The sequence below is a fragment of the Aplidium turbinatum genome, chromosome 11, assembly GCF_918807975.1.
Source record: "Aplidium turbinatum chromosome 11, kaAplTurb1.1, whole genome shotgun sequence".
Classification (NCBI taxonomy): Eukaryota; Metazoa; Chordata; class Ascidiacea; order Aplousobranchia; family Polyclinidae; genus Aplidium; species Aplidium turbinatum.
The window spans coordinates 24,358,169-24,380,465 of NC_137482.1; the positions used below are offsets into that span (position 1 = coordinate 24,358,169).

Consider the following 22,297-nt stretch of genomic DNA (forward strand, 5'->3'; position numbering starts at 1 on the left):
TAAAAGAACAAACGCAGTTTTTTTTTTCAAATTCGTGTAACAATATTACTCTGATTGTAACTATTTTAGAATCAATGAGTAGCCTACAATAAGATTTGCTTGCAAGGCGTAAATCTTTATCAATGCAATGATTCGGCACACCGCACACACACTTCGTGCGGTTGATCGAGCTCTTTGTTATTCAGAACTTTGCATGAAATCGGATTAGCATGGTAATTAAGCAGCGGCAAGATAAATCAAAATTGTCGTTTTTGGGTACCTTTGCAAAAATTGAAATATCAAGTTTAACATATAAAATTTTGAAATAAAGATTTTTCAAACTTATAGACAAATGATTTTTTTTCGCGCCAGAGCAACTTCTGTTGAAATAGCACCAGCGGATAAGACGTAACAACTGATTGAATTTGATCCAAAAACGGCCCCCCCTTGAGCAGTTAACTTCCAGAAAAAGGTTGAAAAGCAAAGGGTTAAGCCTGCTCTTTTCATCATACCAAACAGATAAGACATGTAAGTAGAGATGTACACATGGTTGTTGAAACCACCTGATTTCATACCACGGGGCGTGTTGTCACAGCTGTGACTACACGCCCCGAGGTGTGCATTTTTAATATTAAGAAACATAAAAAATTATTTATGCTTATGCTACGAGGTAATATGCGTATTTGTTAAAATACAACGCTTTTTTAGGAAATAAAAATTAATATTAGATAATGATACACACATACATTAGATAGTGATACATAATTCTCAAGATGACATTTTTATTGTTTTTGATAATGGGCATAAAATTTTTACCAATATGTTGTACATTAAATTTTTTTGCATTTCGCATATTTTGTATTCGTTCAGCCTCTATTAAAACAATTTTTTGTTGGTTTCTGTCATATTTTAGTCATAAAGCATGTGCAGAAATTTTGTGACAACACGCCCCATGCTCTGTGACAACACGCCCCGGGGTGGGGCGTGTTGTCACAGTCCATTCACTTGCATTAAACATGCATTTATGTAAAAACGAAATAATCCAGAAAAACTTTAACTGTAGCTGAAAGAAGCCGAATGATACCTCTTTCAATTGCACTATCTAGCATTTCGATACCATTGGTACAGAACGAGATATATGCTGATTTGTAAAAATTGTGACAACACGCCCCACTTTGCCCTATACCCTAATTTTGATCTGGTATACACTTGGGTATACAGTATACCCGGTTGAAGAGCACTGTATACAGTACTATGAATCCCTGATAAAAGCTTTAAAATATATATATAGGCCTTAAAGACTAAAAAAAGAAATTAAGCAAATTTTAAAATAAATAGGCCTAGGCTACTTTGAAATTTTTTTCAAAGCCAACTTGAAAGATCCACAAAAAAAATTGAAAAGATCCGGAACCGGATCGCGATCCTCCATTTGGCTATGCCTGGTCTATCCTTTTATCACCTCCTACTCACGATGTTCCTGGACTACACAGGATGGCTTCTAGAGAGCAGCCAGTGAGCCAGTCTTTGGTTTCAACCAAGATGTCCAGATCAATCCGCCCCGTTACCTCAGTAGCTACGCGCCCGACTTAAGGTCATGCTGCGCTGGTTCGACTCTCGGGGTGTGCTCTTGAGCAGCGCACTTCAGAACTGATCTCCATTCAGCGGCACCTAGTGAATAAAATAATTCCCCAGCAACAACACTTCATCGATGGGAAAACTTCACTCTACCAATCTCGATAACCGGCCCTATGTCAAAAGCCTCTACAAGTATGCGAAACTACCAGGAATAACCAATCAAGGCTTTGTCAATCCAAAGATAAAGATTCAAAACCAACCAGGCAACCACCTACTAGTGTTGTCAACCGCGCCGCGTACGCGGCCGCGTGCGCGGTGACGTGGCCGCGCCGCGCGGGCACCGCGTAGAAATGTTGACTGTGCCAACCTCGCCGCGCGGGCACCGCGCGGAAAAATAATGAAGAAAAAAGAAAACTGAAAAAAAAATTTGTCGGTAGCATGGTTAAACAAACTTTTCAAGCTTGAGCTCACTGTATCGTTGAACATTACAGTGGGATAACTGTTCTAGCGAGTTTATAACAGGTTGTGGAAATTTGCAAGATCCAAACTTTTGGAGAATTACAAGGGGAATTAAACTTTTGGAGAATTACAGGGAAATTCATTTATGAGAATCTGGTTGCTGGCAAGTGGCAACACTGTTCAATGCAATGCTGAGTGACTTGAATTCTTGTCAACCCAGTCAGCAAAAAGGCTGTTGCATGTTGTTACCTGTCAGTATTTAGTTCAGATTTTTTTTGACCATCACAATGACAACAATACGTAGCAGAAGTCTAGAAAAAAGGAGGTCTATGAGAATGTAGGAGCTTTTCTCATTGGGTATCACAGTTTATGCAATTAACCGATTTTATCTGTGCTATTTGAATACTTAGCAGTAAAAAGTTATTCATTTAAGGGTGAGAACAACTAATCCAACTTCTGTGGCTGTGAAATGTTTAATTGAAATGATCTGTTTGATATGGTCAGTCAGTAACAATGCTGTTACAAAAGTATTTGGTCTTAAATGTACTCTCTTACTGTATTGCTCTCTTACAGCATGCTATAGTTACCACCGATGACGAACACCTCCCCTACTGCGCCGAACCTACCTACCTCGGCGTAACCCTGGACAGGTCACTCACGTACCGACGACACCTGGAGTCACTGCGCAAAAAACTATCTGCGCGCGTTGCACTTTTGAGGCGGCTGGCGGGTTCCGGCTGGGGAGCTGATGCGAAAACCCTTCGCACAGCTACCTTGGCCCTCGTCCATTCTACCGCTGAGTACTGCGCACCAGTGTGGTGCCGCAGCTCTCACACCCGCCACATTGACACCGCCATCAATGACGCACTACGCACTGTGACTGGATGCCTGCGTCCCACTCCAACGGACTGCCTTCCCATCCTTGCAGGCATCCAACCTGCTGAGCTTCGCCGTAAAGGAGCCATGATTTCCCTTGCTCGTCGCGCACTGGACCCCGACCACCTCCTCCACAGTACACTCCAGCGCCTACCTGGAAGACAGCAGCGACTGAAATCAAGACGCCCATTTGTGCCCGCCGCACGACAGCTTCTGAACAACGTTGAAGATCTTGGAATAAGTGCGGCACACTGGACGAACTACACATGGAACATGGAGTGGCAAAATAACACCTCCCGACTCCGTGATTTCCTACCCGACGTCGATCCCCACCCTCCGGGAATGTCCCTCGCAAGACTTGCGTGGGTCCGGCTTAACCGCCTACGAACCGGCGTCGGTCGCTTTCGTTCAGACATGTGCAGATGGGGTCTGGCTCCCTCACCGCGATGCGAGTGTGGCGCCACAGACCAAACAGTAGATCATGTCGTCCATGACTGCCCAATCCATCAACCACCACATGGAACGCTTGGACTGAAGGCCCTGGATGACGAAACTGTCGAGTGGCTGATGACATCATGCCCAAACATATAGTCCGGAAGAACAGCTCATACGACGAAGAAGCATGCTATGATACTTTCAGATTTTGCGGTGCGGTGCGGGCGCAGTGTGACATTTTCAGAATTTTTGCGGTGCGGTGCAGTGTGCGGGCAGACATTTGCAGTGCAGTGCGGGTAGCGGGCAGATTTTTCCTGCCCGCGCCATCACTACCACCTACCGTAATATTTTCCTTGTTTGGCCCTTTTTTGTATTATTTTGGCTTAAAGACCTTTTCATAGTCTGGCAACTCTGCTGCTGAATTCTGATATTCAACAAGAACAAATCCAAGCTCGGATTCTGCCACATTGAGTCACGACTTGCCAATTGCCATGCTTATTCTATCTTGTTTGAGTTTGGCTTATTTTTGGCCCTTTTTTTACCTATTTGGCCTCAAGTTGGCCTATCTTTTTGGTGAGTTTGGCCTTTTTTGCAAATTTCAGTCTGGCAACCCTGACTAGTGTGAACTGAGGTCCTACTATAGCCACTTTAACAAGTCGAAATTCTGCCACTAAACTTGACTAGAATGCAACCGCCAACCAATCAGAACATGTTATAAGAGGCTACCGTCCAATCGTGACCCTTCTTGCACTCATCCAGAGAGTTAATGCTTGTTTTGAACTTTATTTGGTAATTACATAAGAAAAAGAGCAATAGCAGTGATGGGAATCGAACTCGCGTCAATGAAATGACTACTCTCTAGCCCTAACCCCTAAGCCAACCAGCTGACGAAAAATCCATCACTTAATTTGCTTTCTATCATCTTCTTTTCGCCATTTTTTACGTCACTTAAACCGTAGCTTATGATTGGTTGGCGGTTTCATTCTAGTCAAGTTTAGTGGCAGAATTTCCACTTGTTAAAGTGGCTACCGTGAACTGATGAGCCAGTGACCACTGGTCCTCCGAGTTCGAGTGTTAAACTGTTAATAAAGAACATTCAGTCAAGATGGGTACCGGGTACGGTATTAGGGAAAAACACGCTGCTATACTAGCGATTGCCTTGCTTTGTAAAGTCTTTCATTTAGCTCAACGGTGTTCAACCTGCGGCCGTCGATAAATAATTATGCGGCCGTTAACACGTAATTTAATAAGCATGTGTTGGCGGCCGTGCCCTGTTTTTGAAATAAAAAAATTATTTCATTAATAAAAATGAAATGTATTTTAAATATTATACAGGGATATCTAGAACCACTGGATACCCTTGTAGCTTGTAATTATATATAATATTTCAAGTTTTAAAACTTGAAAAACATTTTCATCATAAGTTTTTGTAGGCTAGGCTATATTGTTAAAATCGTTTTGAGACAAAACTTTTACCTCAACCTAATTTCATTGTAACGGTAGCCTACATTCAGTGCTGGTCTTTGGGGTGTGCAAATCGTGCGATCGCACAGTGCCCGAAAATTAGGGGGCCCCGCAATTTAGGCTACTCAAAAAATGCAGTAATTTTTGTCATTTCCAATGGAAAAAATTTCAATTCGATTCACAAGCAAGTACCGGTAGCCCATTCCTTGAAGTCATAGTTGCGGCTTTAGGGTGAGGCAAGTGCTGAGGGTGAGGCAAGTGCTGAGGGTGAGGGTGAGGCAAGCACCATTTTACAGTAATATTCATACCCAAATTTTAGTTGAACATGCTTTCAGAATGCACTAAATTCAAAGTAATTTTTCAAATATTTCTGAGACATTCCAGTCCAGACGCTGGGTGTCGCCTTCGGCGAACACGCCGTCAAAACCCCTTCCCTTTCAAATACCTAGCTACGCTACTGAATTGGATCATTGTCATTAGGGCCCGCAAAGCATATTCCGCACAGGGCCCGAATTACCCTAAGACCGGCACTGCCTACATTGCATTATGTCCTTAAAAAGAAAAACAACACTAGCAGAGGAGAAAAGGGTATTCAATTCCAAATGGGAGTTGGGTTATTTCATGATGGAGACGGCAGCGCATACTATGATGTGTCTAATACGCAGTCAAGTGGTTAAAACTGTTAAACGAAATAATGCAAAACAGCATTTTTGTCGTCATATGTCACACCATTATGCAAACTTGGAAGGCGAGTCGAGGAAAATCTGTGTCGAAAATTTGAAGAAAAGTGTGAGTCTGCCTTTTCACGAATGAAGTACCTACAAAAACGAGTACCGAACAAATCAGGCTAACTGAGACTGGTGTCTTAACCGGTGCTCGTATGCAAAATCAAGGGAGTTGCAATGTCGCAGACTTTTATTGAATAAATTCATTTCAAAATGTTTGATATTTCATGGTACTATTAGGTATAGCCTAAGTATGATAAGTTTAGTAAATATTAACGAATAAATTCTTCTCTTAGATAACGCAAATTGAAAAAAAAAATCATTTAAAACTCACTGGCGGCCGTGCTTTATAGAATTAATCGGAATGCGGCCGGCAATAGCAAAAAGGTTGTGCACCCCTGATTTAGCTTCTCTACTCTAAGGCCACTATCATGCGGGAGAGATCTAAAAAGGTTGAAACAGGCTGTGCATATAGGCTAAATTGTTTTGAATTTATTATAAGGGTGGTTAGTTTTGTATTCAATAAGCTTTATCTGAAATCGGTATTTTTCCTTTAGCAGATTGCTGTGGTAGAACTTTATGTTGTGAACCAAGTATTCTTCACTGTATAAATTCCACATCAAAAAAGCTAAGGGGGCTGCTCGAAATAATATTTTACAGAAACTCTGATGGGGTGTCTTTTCAGCTTCAATAAAGTTGACTGCTGTAGCCTTAAACTATTCGGTTACGCAATATGACTGCCCGGTATAAGAATGCTTGGCACATGCCAAGAGGATTGACCTCATGCTGAACCAAAGCTGCATTCGCTTACATACCCTGATCTAAAAGTAAAATACTCAACACAAGACTTGACCAAGTTCAACGATAGAGCAAGAGTGTGCGTGATGCTATGGCTATGGTCAAGTGACATACGGAAAAGAAATACTGTTCTTAGATACATACCATGTGTTATTTATTGCAAAAACTGTCATTTTATAACTTGAAGATAAAACTTCTTCTGACAGAGTTGTTTGCTATATAACTTTTCTCTCCAGTGGAGTCACATGCAGTGCCAGCAGGGTTGGTTGGGTAAAACCTCTGGGAGGTTTTTCCCAGTTTCCCCTGGGGGAAACCAGGTAAAACTGGGGGAAACCCTCAAGACTTCTAAATGTGTTGTTTGTGGAGTTTCGTATGCAATATAATGACTAGCCAGCTGTTTATCTGTTATCTCATGACATTTTCCATCTGAATTGCATCAATACTTAGATAAAATAGATAAAGCTCCGGATCATCAAAGAGTGATATTTCAGGTTTTTCTTTTGACACTCTCTCAATGCGTACTGACTCACTGTCTGCTGGCAGTACGAAGCTACCAATTGTAATTTCTTATTGAATTCAGATGGTCTACCTCCAGCCCAAAGACCATGCCAGTCAGTGTTGTGACTAAGTGCTTCAGTTTAAATTGCAGCTTGCAAACCAACTGATATCTTCGAGCACTTGTCGGAAAGCAGTAGATGTCGTCCACATAGCCTTCCCAGTCCGAGTCCCTCAGTGGTAAACACTTTCCTAAAAGGCTTCCTCTCACAGAAAAAAAAGAAAAGCCTCAAAAATCATGTCTAGTGTGCTACTCTCATGGAAGGAGAAAAGTGAGAAGAAAAATGAAGGAGAAAATGTTGATCAGTTTCAAAAATATATGACTTTGTCTGCAGATGAACAAGAAACTGCACGCAACTTTGTTTTTGAAAAAGATGACAATTTCATTCTCGTACTGGCAGGATATGAAACTAAGGATACCGGTACATCTATTTTTCCAAACATCTTTTTTATCAAATCAATGAAAAAATTGTCACCACTTAAATATTGGCAACACATAAGAAAAGTTGCAAACAATGAGCCAGTATAGAAGTTTTGTTTATTGATGATGGCAATATCATCATGTCTACCATCCAGTGCTGGAATAGAACCCTTGTTCAGTAGCATGGCTTTAATCCACACAAAGCAAAGAAATAGACTGGGCAATGAGAGGGTTGCCAAATTAGTGCATGTTTATAAACACTTTGGATGGAAAGAATCTGAAACCCCAGATGAAGAGCTGTTCAATGTGGAGAATGAAGACTGTTGACATGTTATCAATGACTAAGATTATACCGGCTCTTAATCTTTTCTTTCTTTGGCTTTTGTTGTTCAATGTTTACAATTTTGGTCGCTGACTGCACGTTAGGCACAGGGGAGCATCTGACTTGATAACATACTGGTATGTTCATTGTTCATCTATGTAAACTAATGATTGGACCTATCTATTATTAGATATTAGTAAATCACAGTATTTTTCTTTTTTTTTAGGATGAACACAGGAAATCTTATAGGTTCATTTAAAATATGATGGTAATAAACATTAACTATGAGGATTAATCATTATTTCATTCACATTTGCAAATTTTAACAACTCAAGTTTTTCCCAGTTTCCCCCAAAAGGCTTTTCCCAGTTTCCCCCAGGGTTTTACCCGGGTAAAACTAAAGTGGGGGAAACCTCCTTGGCCAACCCTGAGTGCCAGGCACTTGCATGTGACTGAACAAAACGACGGGTGAGACATCATTCTGTCAGTGCTAGTTCGAGACCAGGTGGTACGGTAACAATACAAGCAAAACTCCAGCTAGCTGTGATGGCTGAGTTACATACCCACTCAGAATCAAACAAAATAAATAATATGGCATTGAATTTGTCGATGATTTAATCATTTGAAAACAATTCAATTCTTAATGTTGACATCCAGCTTTAAATAATAATGACAAAGAATTGATATTTGTATAGTAGGCTAATGAATAATTTAGTTGATCTGGTCTTATTTTTCAGCATACATACTAAAGTTTTATAATGAGTGCTAGTTCCACAAAAGCTTTGTCTGCTGTTTTAAATGAACAGGAAGAAGATACTTCTCAACTGCAATTTCCATTGGAGTTTGAAAATGCAGAAACTTTACTCAATTCTGAAGTTCACATGTTGCTTGAACATCGCAAATCACAAAACGAAAATGCTGACGATGAACAAGAATTGTCAGAGGTTTGTGTGGCTCAGTTAATGTGTAGCCTGAGTTTTGTAAGTTTCAATGTTCCTGTGACGTTGCAGGTGAAAAGACTGCATTTCTCTGTGTTTTGTGTTCTTTTTTTATGAATTTAAAAGAATACTGGGTTTTCATGCTTGTATTGGTTTATTAAATTGAATTATTTCATCATGAGTTTAAGTCATCTTTTTCAGTTGGTCATTGTAAGGTTGCCACTCGCCAGTCAATATAACTTGATTTGTAACTGTTTTGGAGCTGAATTGTTTAGAAAATAGATCTGTGGAGTAAAAGCCAATAAGCCACTGTAATAGTGTAATGTCAAAAACTGACTAAATTTACCAAAAACAAACAAAATCTACATTGCAAAATGCATATATGATTATTACTGATAACAATAACAAATTTCCAAGTATTTTGACTGATGACTGAGTGTTTTTAAAAGCCAGAATTACATTGTTTCGTACTAAACTCAACAACATTTGGTTGTCTGTATTTTGTCCATGCCAGCCATAGGTTGAAAATTTTTTATTGTCTATAAAATATACTGAGTAAATGTCATTACATGTCTCTTGTCTGTCTCGTCTCTTGTCTGCGTGTTGTGAATGAGTGCTGTGTTTGTGTTGTGAGTTTTACCAAACTCAAATAATTGGGTTGCACTCAGAAAGTTTGGGAACCACCTGTGTAAAGGCTGTAAATTTGAAATTGCAACAGGTTTGTTAACTTGCTTTATGGCTAAACGTTATCGCATTATTATGAATCAAGCCATTAACTATTATTTTGGATATCAAAGTTGCAGTAGAAAACAAAGGTAATTGTAAATAAAACTAAGGTGATGAGAACTAGAATAAAATCTCCAAATAAAGCATTGACGTCAATGTTCAGTAAGTGAGAGTTCAATCAGTGAAGAGAAGTTTCATTCACTGTGTTAAATGCAAGTGTTGGGTACCGAAAAAGAAATTGTGAGCACTTTGTCTCCTAATCCAGCCTGATCCGATTGTGTTGTGTACACGTAGAAGTCGTATGTAGCGCCCCCTAGCGTGACCTTCCCAAGCTGACCACACGCCGTGACTTCAATCTTCATTCTTGTTATGTGACCATAGACTGTTTAGCTTTATGCTATAAACGTAATGTGTAGAGCCATCGTTTTTACTTTACTGCTTGCTTGTTTAGGTTTTCATGAAGACGCTCAACTACACACAACGCTTCAGCCGTTTCAAGAACCGTGAGACGATTACCAGCGTCCGAAGTACGCTCATACAGAAGAAACTCCACAAATTTGAACTAGCCTCTCTCGCCAACTTGTGTCCGGAAACTGCGGAGGAAGCGAAAGCTCTTGTTCCTAGTTTGGATGGAAGGTTCGAAGATGAAGAGCTGCAACAAGTCCTCGATGACATCCAGACGAAGAGAAGCTTCCAGTGCTGATCTCATGACCCGCAGTTGTTTGGACTCGCGTTGAATAGCCCGACAAACCATCAAGACGCATCAAAGTTAAATGATCTGGTTTGTCATTTCATTACGAGCGAAGTTGGAGAAGTCCGGACAATATTGTTTTGCTTTGTGATTATTTTTGTTCGGTTTGTGCGACTTTAATACCATTTATATGTTACCGGTAGTTTTCTTCTCCTTTGACTTTTTTCCTATCAGAGGTCGCCACATGTTACTCCATTTGATTCTGTATATGTTCGTTTACCTTCCCCTGCTTTTGTATCAAAAATCTCCTCTTCAGTCTTCATGTACGATCCGTTCAACTGAAATCAGTGGCGTTTTGTTGTTTATTTGGTTCACACGTTTACATCGTCGAATCTTCCACCTGTTTGCTTTTCCTGTAAATCTTTCTCCAACAACACTCTATGTTTGAGAACTTTGTGTTCGTTTTGTTTTAATGTTTTATAGCTTCTGTCGTCACACCGGAAGTGATGTAAGAAATTATCGAAAAACTGTTTATGATCTTTGTGCTTAACTGCATGGCGAAGAAGTGTGAATATGTTGTCGTCATCGCCTCTAGAGCTACGATGTCATGTTTTGTTGCGCCAAATAAAACTCCTATCATAACTACGATACAAAACTTGAATGGTAGATTTGAACCTTTTCCCTTCCGTTTAGTTGTACCACTGTCCTACCGATCACATCGACGCGAAAATTAGATCGGTGCCAATCCCATTAGAAAATAAAGATATTTTAATATATCTATTAGCAACGGGCTGTTTCACCCTCCCTGGGTTTTTGAAAAGTTTTTATTCAAATAAGTTAGAAAAGTTACAAAGTAGCCTGCTATATAAAATACAGAGTCAACGTAAAGTGCAGAGCTTACGGTTGCACTATTTTACAACTGAAAGGCCTAGAGCAGAAACGAGATAGCCTATGTCAAATATCGCACTTTTGAGAAAATGAAGGTTAAAGTATATCGTTGTAGCCTACCTTGCTTGTTTCTTGGCATTATACCAAATTTCATGGTTATGTGTCAGTCCCTAATGGTCGTTGAAGTGTGCCAGTACAGTTTATTGTTGTTTGAAAACAAGTTAAGTGTGTTTATTTTGCGCAAGAAATGACATACCACCTTTTTGCACAACAATTTATTCACATTAAGAGGAGATATGTCACACTCAAGAACAGAGCAAAGAGACAATATATTTCTTGCCCAGGCTGTTTTAGAAAAGTTCGTTTGAGTTGTTTGGATCTTTTACGGCCATCCTACTCTTCATGTTTTTCTGCATCACGTTGTACGAGACGCTGGTAAAACCAATGATGTTGGTGAAGAACAAAAGGCATTTGCTTCTGGATATCTGCAAACTTTTTACTGGAAGTTCTACGTGAGTAGCTTTGGTGCAACCTAAGGGAATCAATGTTGAAATTAGCTATTTCTTATTTATGCTTAATATCCAGAGCTTTCCATTCTTCATCCTCAAAATTGTTTTTACAGCAAGTTGTGCCGAATTCCTTGATAAACATCACACTAACTTTCTGAATGGAGAATTCTTCCTTACAGGTGTTATTGCTCCTTTTAAGTAGTCCAAGTTGTTCAAGCAGAAGTTTAATGTCATAAAAACTGTTTGCCATGTCATAGACACATAATTTGTTTTGATGTTTTGTGTCCCGTTTGGCAGTTCCATAATGCTCTGGCAATTACATGTGCTGATCTTTTCTTAGCTGCTTCTCAATGAGACCAAAGTCTCTGTCGCAGTCCATGTAGCTAAGCCCAACAATCGGAAATTTTTGAAAAACTTTTTTGAATCTCCCCGTTTGAACAAGAAAGTGCCAGAAAACCATCACATTGTTTTTGTTCTGACCTCCACAGGAGTCCGACCAAGCTATTAGCGTGTCACCGTGTACCTCAGCTTCTAACATAAAAGCATAGAGAGATGAGATGATCTCGTTTGACCCTCTGCCTCCTTCATTCTCTACCCAAGAGTGCACGAATCCGTTTTCTTCCACATTACTCGAATCATCATTTTTTGGATCAAATGAACTCCGAAGTTATACATCCAAGGTCATATACAACCAAGCAACCACACGGCATTTAACATAATCCATTAAAATTGAACATAAACTATAAGCTACAAACGTTTTCGGCCATACACACGTTAGCCCTTATCAAGTAACAAAAAAATAACTGCTTATCATATCTACAATGAAAATGAATAACTGATCTAAACACTGAAATTGAAAAATGAAATGCAAAATGAAACGGCAGAGCATAAGAGAAAGGCACATCACATGGCGTTTAAATTACGCGAGGCAAAGACAACAACTGTGTATTGAGGCGAGGATTGTATGATTTTATTAGCAGTTTGTTAGCAGTTGTTTGTCAGCACTCAATACACAGTTGTTTGCCTCAGGCGCTTCTTATTTACGCAACGTCTTTTCTTGATGCGTCTTTGCCTCGCGTAATTTAAACGCCATGTGATGTGCCTTTCTCTTATGCTCTGCCGTTTCATTTTATGCATTTCATTTTTCAATTTCAGTGTTTAGATCAGTTATTCATTTTCATTGTAGATATGATAAGCAGTTATTTTTTTGTTACTTGATAAGGGCTAACGTGTGTATGGCCGAAAACGTTTGTAGCTTATAGTTTATGTTCAATTTTAATGGATTATGTTAAATGCCGTGTGGTTGCTTGGTTGTATATGTCTGTGGTTGAACAAAGTGACCTCTTTACCAAAATTGTATTACATCCAAAGTTGTCTCAAATAAAATGCAACAGATATAGATATTTTTGGGAGAGGCATTGCTTGTTGTAGGTCAAAACTTATAGAAACGATTTCGGGATTGGTTCTTGCTTCCTCTCTGTCCGTTTTCATTTCTTCTGCTGCATTTTTTACACGCACTTTTTGTTGTTCCAGATCTTTTCCATCAAAATTATCACAGGTGCTGTAGGTAGGCTATCTGATTTTGGAGATCCGAAGCCTAGATTAAATTCTGCATTGAAGATATGCCTGTAATATCCTTCTTTAACGAACATGCCATCGTTTTCTTTTTTCGGTAAGTTATCAAGGTATTCCTGGAACATCCTGGTTATGTTCAAATGAAGCGGTAAATATTTTCGAAATGGGTTTTGCATTCGACTGTAGTGTGATTCGTCAGTTGGAAATGATGCTATATGATTTTTAACATTATCCTCTACTGCTTCTGGGATTCTATTTCATCTGTGTGCATGCTTTCCTCTTCCATCAGGTTTCGGACTTACACTTCCCTTTTTTTATTTGAGCATTGATAAAATCTATTCTCCTATCGTTAAGCACATAAATTTTAGTCAAGGTTCTTTTGCACACGTATGCTTCTTTCATATGGTTATTTTCATTCGTAGCTACTTTAACCTTGTATCGGAATGACATCGCATGATGCTTTACTTCTCCTTTTTTATGTCGAGGAACGAAGTTTTCCATGCATCCAAATAGAATGTGCTGCTGTGCATCATAACTTTTTGAATAAAAGTCTGTGAAAAGATGGTGCCTTGCCTGAGAATCGATCTTTGAGGAGCACTTCAACGTACATTTTTCATGGCAAGGCTGATCTTCACACTTTTGCTTCCCCTCCCCAGCATTGTGCCCCTCTTTTTGATGTTTCTAATCCATGACACTGGGTTTCTTTTCCGCCTTCGTGTTTTTTTTTTGCTTTTGCATTTTCTGATGGAGTACATTTATAAAATGGGGCGTAAGTCTAGGGCAGGGGTCACCAAATGGGGGGGCGGATGCGGCCCGCCACGCTGTATAGCTGCGGCCCGCGAAAGGTATCAGCGTAGGCTACAAGTATAACCAAAAATACTTTTCTTGAGGAGTTAAAGAGCACGAAGGCAAAAAATACTTTTCGGGAAGCATATTTTCGCTTTGCATACGATTCCACCGACCGACCAAGCAAATTATAGTTCTAGGTGGGGGTTGCTTAAAGCTATTCCAATGCGATGTCCAGCCACACTGTCCCAGTGGTTGATTAAAACGTCTGTTTTCGGATTTCGAAAATGTCGAGCATAGGGTTGCTTATTTTAAGTTTGCAAATGTCATGTAAATAACACTAGTGTGCGCTTCACCGTTATTGTGTTTCACGATCAGTGTTCTCTTTATGCAAGTTTTTGTTGGCAAAATAGGTCGGTGTCCCAACTCAATTTATAATAAATTGGCAAAATATTATATATAAATTTAAAGACTTTTTCTGATTGTAGCCTATTATGAAAATATTTAAGTCTGTATACTCTGTATACAGGACAGAGCGCAAGCTGGATGACTTGGAGCAGTATGGGCGAAGCAATTGCCTCATACTTCATGGATGTACTGACAGCCCAAACAAGGGAAGTAATGTTGATTACTCTGAATATGTGGTAAACAAAATTAATCAAGTAGTTAAACCAACTAACTGCCTTACTTTGAGGGACATAGATGCATGCCACCCCCTGCCATCTAAAAAACTAAACAAACCAATAATTATTAAATTTGTTAGAGGGATGACAAGGGATGAAATTTTTTATTCAAAAAGCAAGTTAAAAACTGATGATGGTCCTAAACTATCGATTACAGAGTCCTTGACCAAACGATGTCTGTCATTACTTCGTCAAGCGAGAGATGCTTTTGGTTTCAAGGACGTCTGGACATCCAAAGGAATAGTGTGGTGCTTCTGGAATAACAAAAGGCAAGTGATAGATGATTTTTCAGATATTCCAAAAATTTTAAACCATAAGGCATAAAAATTTTAAACCTAACAGCTTAACTTATTTTGTTAGGCTGTAACATTATGCAGTTTTCATTTATCCTTTTGAAGCTAAACAAACCATATCACATGATATATTATTACCGACAACAAAAAAAAAAAACTCAGGAACCTTTTTACTTTATCCATTCTCTTAAACCTTAGCTTAGCTTTTAACCAACCCTATTTCATACATAGCCTACCTTTTTGTTTTTCAATTCTACGTTTATATAATACATGTTATTAAAACCAAAATGTAACTATTGCATGAAAACAATCAGAAAAAATCAAAAATTTATTAAATGTTTAACTTGTCCCATTGAAGTTCATGTTAAATGTTGTAAAAAAAGTGCAAATTATCATGACACACAAAATTGGACATGTACCTTGTGCAGTGACTGGATTCCCCCTTTTGTCCATCTATCTAACACCGAATTAGCTACACTGGTTGGAAGCCACAGTGTATCAAATCTTACCTTCAAGCCTGACTATCTGAATGATATGTTTGCTAGCACATCTTACACAAGCAACAATGACATAGATGACCTTCTTATGCCTAATATATCTGAAACATATGTGGACTCAACAACTGTCAATAAACTAAAAATGGACTGCTCACTGGGGCCAGTGTTCACTTCATTATGTATCAATGCTCGGTCTATTGTTAATGTAAAAAATTTCACCAAACTTGAGGCCCTGTTGATGTCTATAAATATCAGTCCTGATTTAATTTCTGTAGTTGAAACATGGGTTCAGCCTAATTCAAAAGGTCCTTACTTAAACCTACCGGGCTATACATTCATATCAAATGCTCGAATTAACAGTCGCGGTGGAGGAGTAGGAATATACTTAAAAAGTGATATTATGTATACCAAGCGTGATGACCTAACCATTATGAAAGAAAAAGTATTTGAGTCTATTTTTATTGATATTTTTGTTGGTGGTAAACAAGTGACCTGTGGTAGCATCTATCGAGCACCTGCATTGGATGCTAAGTCAAATTTGGAATTTCTTGATCTGCTTAGTGAGTGCATGAATAACATAGGTACATCAAAACAATGCTACATAATGGGAGATTTTAATTATAATTTATTGGATTATGAAAACATCAATGTAGGCAATTTTACAGACTTGATGTTCTCAAATTCTTTTTACCCACTAATTAATAAACCTACTAGAATAACTGACACCAGTGCAACAGTCTTAGATCAAATATGGTCCAATGTGCAAACAGGTAATGAAAGTCGGTGTGGAATTCTAATTAATGCCATCTCGGACCACTTTCCAGTTATGCATTGTACAAATATTGGAAAACCCTCAGTTACATGTCATCAATATACCAGATCATTTAATCTCTCAAACATACAAAATTTCTCAAATGCTCTGGAAAATATGGACATCACTTGTTGCTTAAATCAAACTGATGCTGATGAAGCTTATGAGTCATTCATAGGAGAATATACTAGTCAATTTAATAAGCATTTTCCTTTACAAAAAACACCTTTAAAAAAGAATAATTCTTGGTTTGATAGAGAACTACTACATCTATTACGAAGAAAAGAGCGTTTGTTTAAAAAGTACATAGCAAATAAAACTATTCACTCCAAAAAGAACTACACCTCTGCAAGAAACTTATACTTCCATACAGTTCAACAAAAAAAGAAGGAATTTTATAAATCTAAATTTGAAAAGCAAAAGTTTAATTTGAAAGCTACTTGGCAAACAATCAACAATCTATTAGGTAAATCCCAGTCTAAGACTAACCATGGCATCAAAATAAATGATAGTACAGTCATTGACAGATTAACTATTGCAAATCACTTCAATGATCACTTTTCCTGTGCTGCCCATTCCCTTACAAAAAAAATTCCCAAATCAAATACAATATTTTCAACATATCTCGATTCTCCATGCTCTGAGACAATTTATATTTATCAAACTACTTTGAATGAAATTAAAAATATTATTCATGCTATGCCAGCAAAAACTAGCAGTGGCATCGATGAAATACCATCCATAGTTGTAAAGTCAACCCCAAACAATATACTGCATGCTTTAACTCATATATTTAACTTATCCTTAACGAGTGGAAAATTCATAAATACATTTAAGTTGGGGAAGGTGATACCTATCTTTAAAAAGGGTAGCTGCAAAGATTCAAACAACTACAGACCAGTCAGCCTACTACCTGTGTTTTCAAAGATATTAGAAAGAATCATGTACAACAGATTATACTCGTTTTTAATTAGACATAAATTTTTCTATAACAATCAATTCGGTTTCAGAAAAAATCATTCCACAAGCCATGCTGCTTCAATGCTAATCGAAAGTATCACCAGTATACTAAACGACAACCATCTTGCATTAGGAATCTTTCTTGATTTATCTAAAGCATTTGACACCATCGACCATAAAATATTGCTAGCTAAATTATATCATTTCGGAATAAGAGGCGTGGCCTATGATTGGTTCATGAGTTACCTGAGTAATAGAAAACAAAGAGTTGTTTTCAATGGCACACTATCTTCTAACATTAACAACATATCTTTGGGTGTCCCACAAGGGTCTATCTTAGGCCCTCTTCTATTCCTGATTTATGTAAATGACTTTCCTAACTGCCTTCAACACGGAACTGCAATTATGTTTGCAGATGACACCACCATTATATATAAAAATAAAACCGTTTCTGCTGTATATGATATTGCAAATCAAGAGCTTGTATGCATAGATCAATGGCTATCAACAAATCGATTGTCTCTAAATGTCACCAAAACCAAACATGTATTATTTTCAAGTCAAGGAAGCAAGACACTATCAAGCCACCCACCCTTAAATATTCGAAAAAACAACATAGAACAAGTTGCCTCAATAAAGTTTCTGGGAATAATTGTAAACGAGCATTTGTCATGGAAATCTCATATGGAAATCTTGCTTCAAAAAATAAGATCAACACTTTGCGTGACAAAAAAAATTAAGCCTTTCCTAAACAAACAAACACTTCTCTCCATTTACCATTCTCTAGTTGAGAGTCAGATATTATATTGTATCTCAACATGGTGTCATGAAAACAAAACTACATTGCAAAAGCTACAACGTACATGCAATAACTTTCTTCGTACTGTATTTAACATTGACCGCAGAGAAAGCGTAAAAGGTGTAATGGAACTCAACAATTTAAAATCAATTAACCACATGAAAACTACAGAGATTGCAACTTTCATGTTTAAATATTCAAAAAGGCTACTTCCCACAACATTCAATGATATAATTATGTGTAAACAATCAAGTAGCCTAACAACAAGAAGTAATTCTCCTTATATTCCGATAGCCTATATTGTAGAATTAACACTTGCAAACAATCAATACGGTACATGGGGCCAACAGTTTGGAACAAGCTTCCCCCTACTATAAGAAATGAATGCAAAACTGTAAAAGGCTTTAAATTAAAAATGAACAAGCTAAATCTTTCTTAAAATGATCCTATCTAAGTATTACATGCACCAAACATACTAATATTATTTTTTTTGCCCAGAAATGATAGGCCAATGTGTGTAGATTCATTAGCAAAATAGTAAGGTTGTAAGTACTCCTACTGGCCTTCTGGTTCTTGTGTTTTTTGTCCACAGAAGTTCTACAGAGTCTTCAGAAGTTTCTCCATCCTCTTCGACCAATCGCCATCTTTCGGTGAAGCGGTGGCCATGTGCTCCAACCAGTTGTTTTTTATATCAATATCTTGGACTGGATCGTCATGCTATTGTCTGATTATTTATCTATTTTTCTAACATGCCAAATTGGATTTCTTTATCACTTTTGTTATGGTTTAACGTGTAAAACATATACACGGTAACCCAAATTTATCATATTACTGTGACATGCCACTACTACTTCCCAGCTAGCGATGCCTGTCGTTTTTGCATTAATTCAACGTTTGCTAACGTTGGATCAGTGTGGAAGTGACGAGTTTAGCTGACTGGGGTTTAAAATTATCGCTTTATCAACGCAACTTTTATCAAAGCACGCTTGATATCTTCAAGACATAACTTCCCTGGGTATAATTGAATTTCCGAAAGATGATGATGTTGTTTTTGCTAGTTTGTTTTATTTGTTTTCGTCATTGTTTTCAGTGTCGTCAAGTTATAGCCTATCTATTTTGTGAGTCGTGCAAGGCCTATGGTGCGTTGCGCTTGAAATGGCTTTGCCCGTGGTAGGATTTCTTTGTGGGGTTTTCTTTGCCTGCCTTGCTCTTCTTGCTATGAGCTAAACGCATCAAGACGTGTTCCCCTTAAGACCATCAGCACTCTTGATAACGCACCATGGCCGATCTTCATAGCAACTGTCCATACAAATCTTAAATATATCAGCTAAAGTTATGTGGGCTAATAAAGCTATAGCCTAAATTTATTTGTTTTTTTTTGTTTATTAACATTTTCTTTTTTTTATTTTCTTATATCTTAAATTTTTCTGAAGGTGTTGCGACCGTGCCAAATTTTTTTTTCAACTCAATAACTTACTTCGGTCACAAGCACGTTTTTAACGTTCGCGTTTTGTCGCTTCTACCTTTCTCTCGACCTTTGCTATGTTGACGTGTATTGTTTTGATATGATGGTCAGAAATAAAAACAACTGAACTGAACTGAACTATTTAGCTTAGTACTGCAAAATGTTTTTTTTTCTTTTTTTAAAGAAATATAGAACGCTTCATGATTTCGCGTGTCTTCCTTGCGCAGAGGCCATGCTAATCTTTTCTGCATCGTTCCAATTTTAGTATATCTACTGCCGAAGCAAGTACAGTAGCTGCAAAATGTTTTTAATCAACAAATTCTTGCCACGCTGATAAGCATCGCAAGTGACAGTTGTCTATAACAAAAGAAAGACGGTTTTATAGACTCTCACAAAAAGAATGAAAAACCAACTCATTGCTTTTTTAAAGGGAAGACTGTTCATGAATTACGATAGAATTACGATTTTTCGGTGATTTCTACAAGCATTTGTTTCATGGTGCCTGGTTTCTTTTTCCCTGTTATTGGAGCCTATTTTTCGCTGATATGTTTGTAGGTCACTATTGTTGCCTGTATTGCAATGTGTCAAACATTTCCTTGTTTACTAAAATTGGTAATTGCAAGATATCTTTTGTGAAGCGAAGTGACAACACCACTCTTGCTTGGCGATGAATATTCTGATGAAACCGCTCGCCTCGCTATAAGTGCACAAAACAAGTGGCCTCGTTTATTAGGCATTGTTAAAAAAAAGTCAAAAGTGTTGTAAAAGGAGCTTGGCCTGGCAGTAGCATTGTTCGATTAATTTTGTTGATGCGGTATTCTAACATAAATATTAACAACATGTAACGCTGGATACTGGGTACGAAATGCGTTCTTTTTTAGCATAAGAGTTAACCTACCTAACATTTTAATAGTGCGGCCCGCCACAGCTCTCCTTAGTGCCAAAGTGGCCCGCATGCAAAAAAGGTTGGTGACCCCTGGTCAAGCGTATAGATATCCAAATGCCCTATTCATTCCATACAATCCCTTGGACTATCTTGTTTCCAGAAATCACTTCTATCAAGAGCCTATAAACTCACGTGCTGAAAAATGAGCTGCTTGCAACACTTCATTGAACACGAGATAGTGTTTCCAATAAAAAACAAATCATTTCGTGAACGCTTTGCTTGGATAAGCTAAGGTTTGCAGGTTGTTGTACGTTGACGCCGTCAAACTGACGGCGTCAACTTTTTGTTGACGCTGAGGCTAGCGCCGTCAATTTATTTTTCAGTTGACGGAAGTGATAGCGCCGTCAACTATTTTGCCGATTTTAAGCGTCAAGCGCTAAGCGTCATTTTTTGTTTTCATGGAAAATCTCGTTTCACAATAAGAGTTTCACAATGTATTCTGGCCAGCGCGACTCATCCGAATTACCAGTTTTTGCGTTGGTTGGAATGGCTCCCTGGAATACATGCGGAAGAAGTTCGCCAAATGGTGATCACCCATGTATTGAGAACGAGGGATCAGAGACAGAAAGCGAAAAATCCATGAATGGCATCGCGGACGTTGAATATACTTTATTTCAAGAGCTATATGCCCCTGAAAAGAGCGATATTGGTGCAGTGGACCTCGTTAAAAGATTTATAGCCTACATGCTAAACTATCACAGCACGCTTGGAACAGTGATACCTTTCCGACTAAACGTTTTCAACTTGTTTTTAAAATACAACACACCAATACCAACCAGCGCTTGTGTGGAACGTATGTATTTTCACTTGGAAAGGACAATATGCGCAGGGGCGCCGGAACCGGGGGTGGAGCAGGGGGAGCGGATGCCCCCTGCCCTCAAATTTCTGTGGATGGGGAGGGAAGAGGGGGCAATGGTGCCCTTTTAAGGTCATACTAAGCTACTGCACACTTTGCAATATAACAATTTATGCTATTCGCTTTTAGCCTAATTATAATGTTCTATTTTTGTCTCAAAATAATATTCACGACACAAAATTCTCCATCACAGTAAGTTATATATTACATGATTATAAAATAGCATGATGCCTTTCCGTGCCATTGTTCTTTGTATAGCGGATACTTGTATCATTACTCGATAATGAGCTGATAGATGAGCATTATCGCTATATATCTTATCTTAAAACTTAAAAAAAAATTGGCCTTTCAACAACAAAAGTGCCCTTATTTCATACTCCTGTCTCTCCAGTCAAAAATCGCTTTGGCGCCCCTGAATTAGGGACGGTACATTACGGGACGCGCAACTCCGTTGTTCCTTCAACATTAGAAGGGTCAATTGCCAATTTGACATTTTTTTTACGCTTTACTGCTGGCTTGCTTTCAACTAAAAACCTTAAATTACTTTAAAACCAACTTCACTCTTCTTATATAACCCGTAAAAAGTAAAATATTTCGTAAATTACAAAAAAACGTAACTCTTCTAGTGTTGCGGATAAGCCAAAAGCGGATGAAGTTTCGCATCCCTGTGATCTACAATCCCTACCCTGAATAAGCGTCCCAAACGCAGCAGATTGTCAGACAAACGTTTTGAAATGCTTGTTTTTCTGCAAGGAAATAACTAATAGGCTGAGCAGCTATTTACAATACAGTCTCAAAACATAACACCTGCTCTTTATTTATAGCTATTGTTAGCCTGAACTTGGTTGAAATATTTGCGTTTTATGAGACGCTGGCAAAAATAGCGCTAGAAATTAGCGCTGACGCCGTCAATTTTTTTAAGAGCTTACGCAGTCCTTTACGCCGTAAAGTTTTTAGGCAATTCGCGCTGACGCTGACGCCGTCAAATTATTTCAATGACGCGTACAACACTGGTTACTTATGTACAATTGTTGCAATCTGTTGCTTGCAGTAAGGATATATGTCAAACATATCTCCTTTTTGCGCTAAGATGATAAAAAAAATTATGTGACATATCCCCTTTTTCCTTCGCCTATCTCCTACATTTCTCATGAGGCCACTAAAAACTTGTCACTACAATCCAAACTACTTAGATAAAAGACGGAAATTTTGTCCAGCTAGCAGCACTAAGCGAAACAGTTAAATTTGCGACTAACTTCAAGCAA

At 38.3% G+C, this 22,297-nt stretch overlaps 1 protein-coding gene and 1 non-coding gene across 2 annotated transcripts; one reads left to right on the forward strand and one right to left on the reverse strand.

Annotated features, from left to right (window-relative positions):
* Positions 1-8,350: 8,350 nt before the first annotated feature.
* LOC145779551 (DNA-directed RNA polymerase II subunit RPB4-like) lies at positions 8,351-10,613 on the forward strand. The gene is made up of 2 exons (XM_082591162.1): positions 8,351-8,553; positions 9,725-10,613. The coding sequence occupies exons 1-2, from the start codon at positions 8,368-8,370 to the stop codon at positions 9,974-9,976; spliced, it is 438 nt and encodes a 145-aa protein (XP_082447288.1). The 5' UTR covers positions 8,351-8,367; the 3' UTR covers positions 9,977-10,613.
* Positions 10,614-19,412: 8,799 nt separating this feature from the next.
* LOC145780413 (U6 spliceosomal RNA) lies at positions 19,413-19,524 on the reverse strand. The gene has a single exon (XR_014290643.1). It is a non-coding gene; the product is annotated as a U6 spliceosomal RNA (small nuclear RNA).
* Between the last annotated feature and the right edge of the window lie 2,773 nt (positions 19,525-22,297).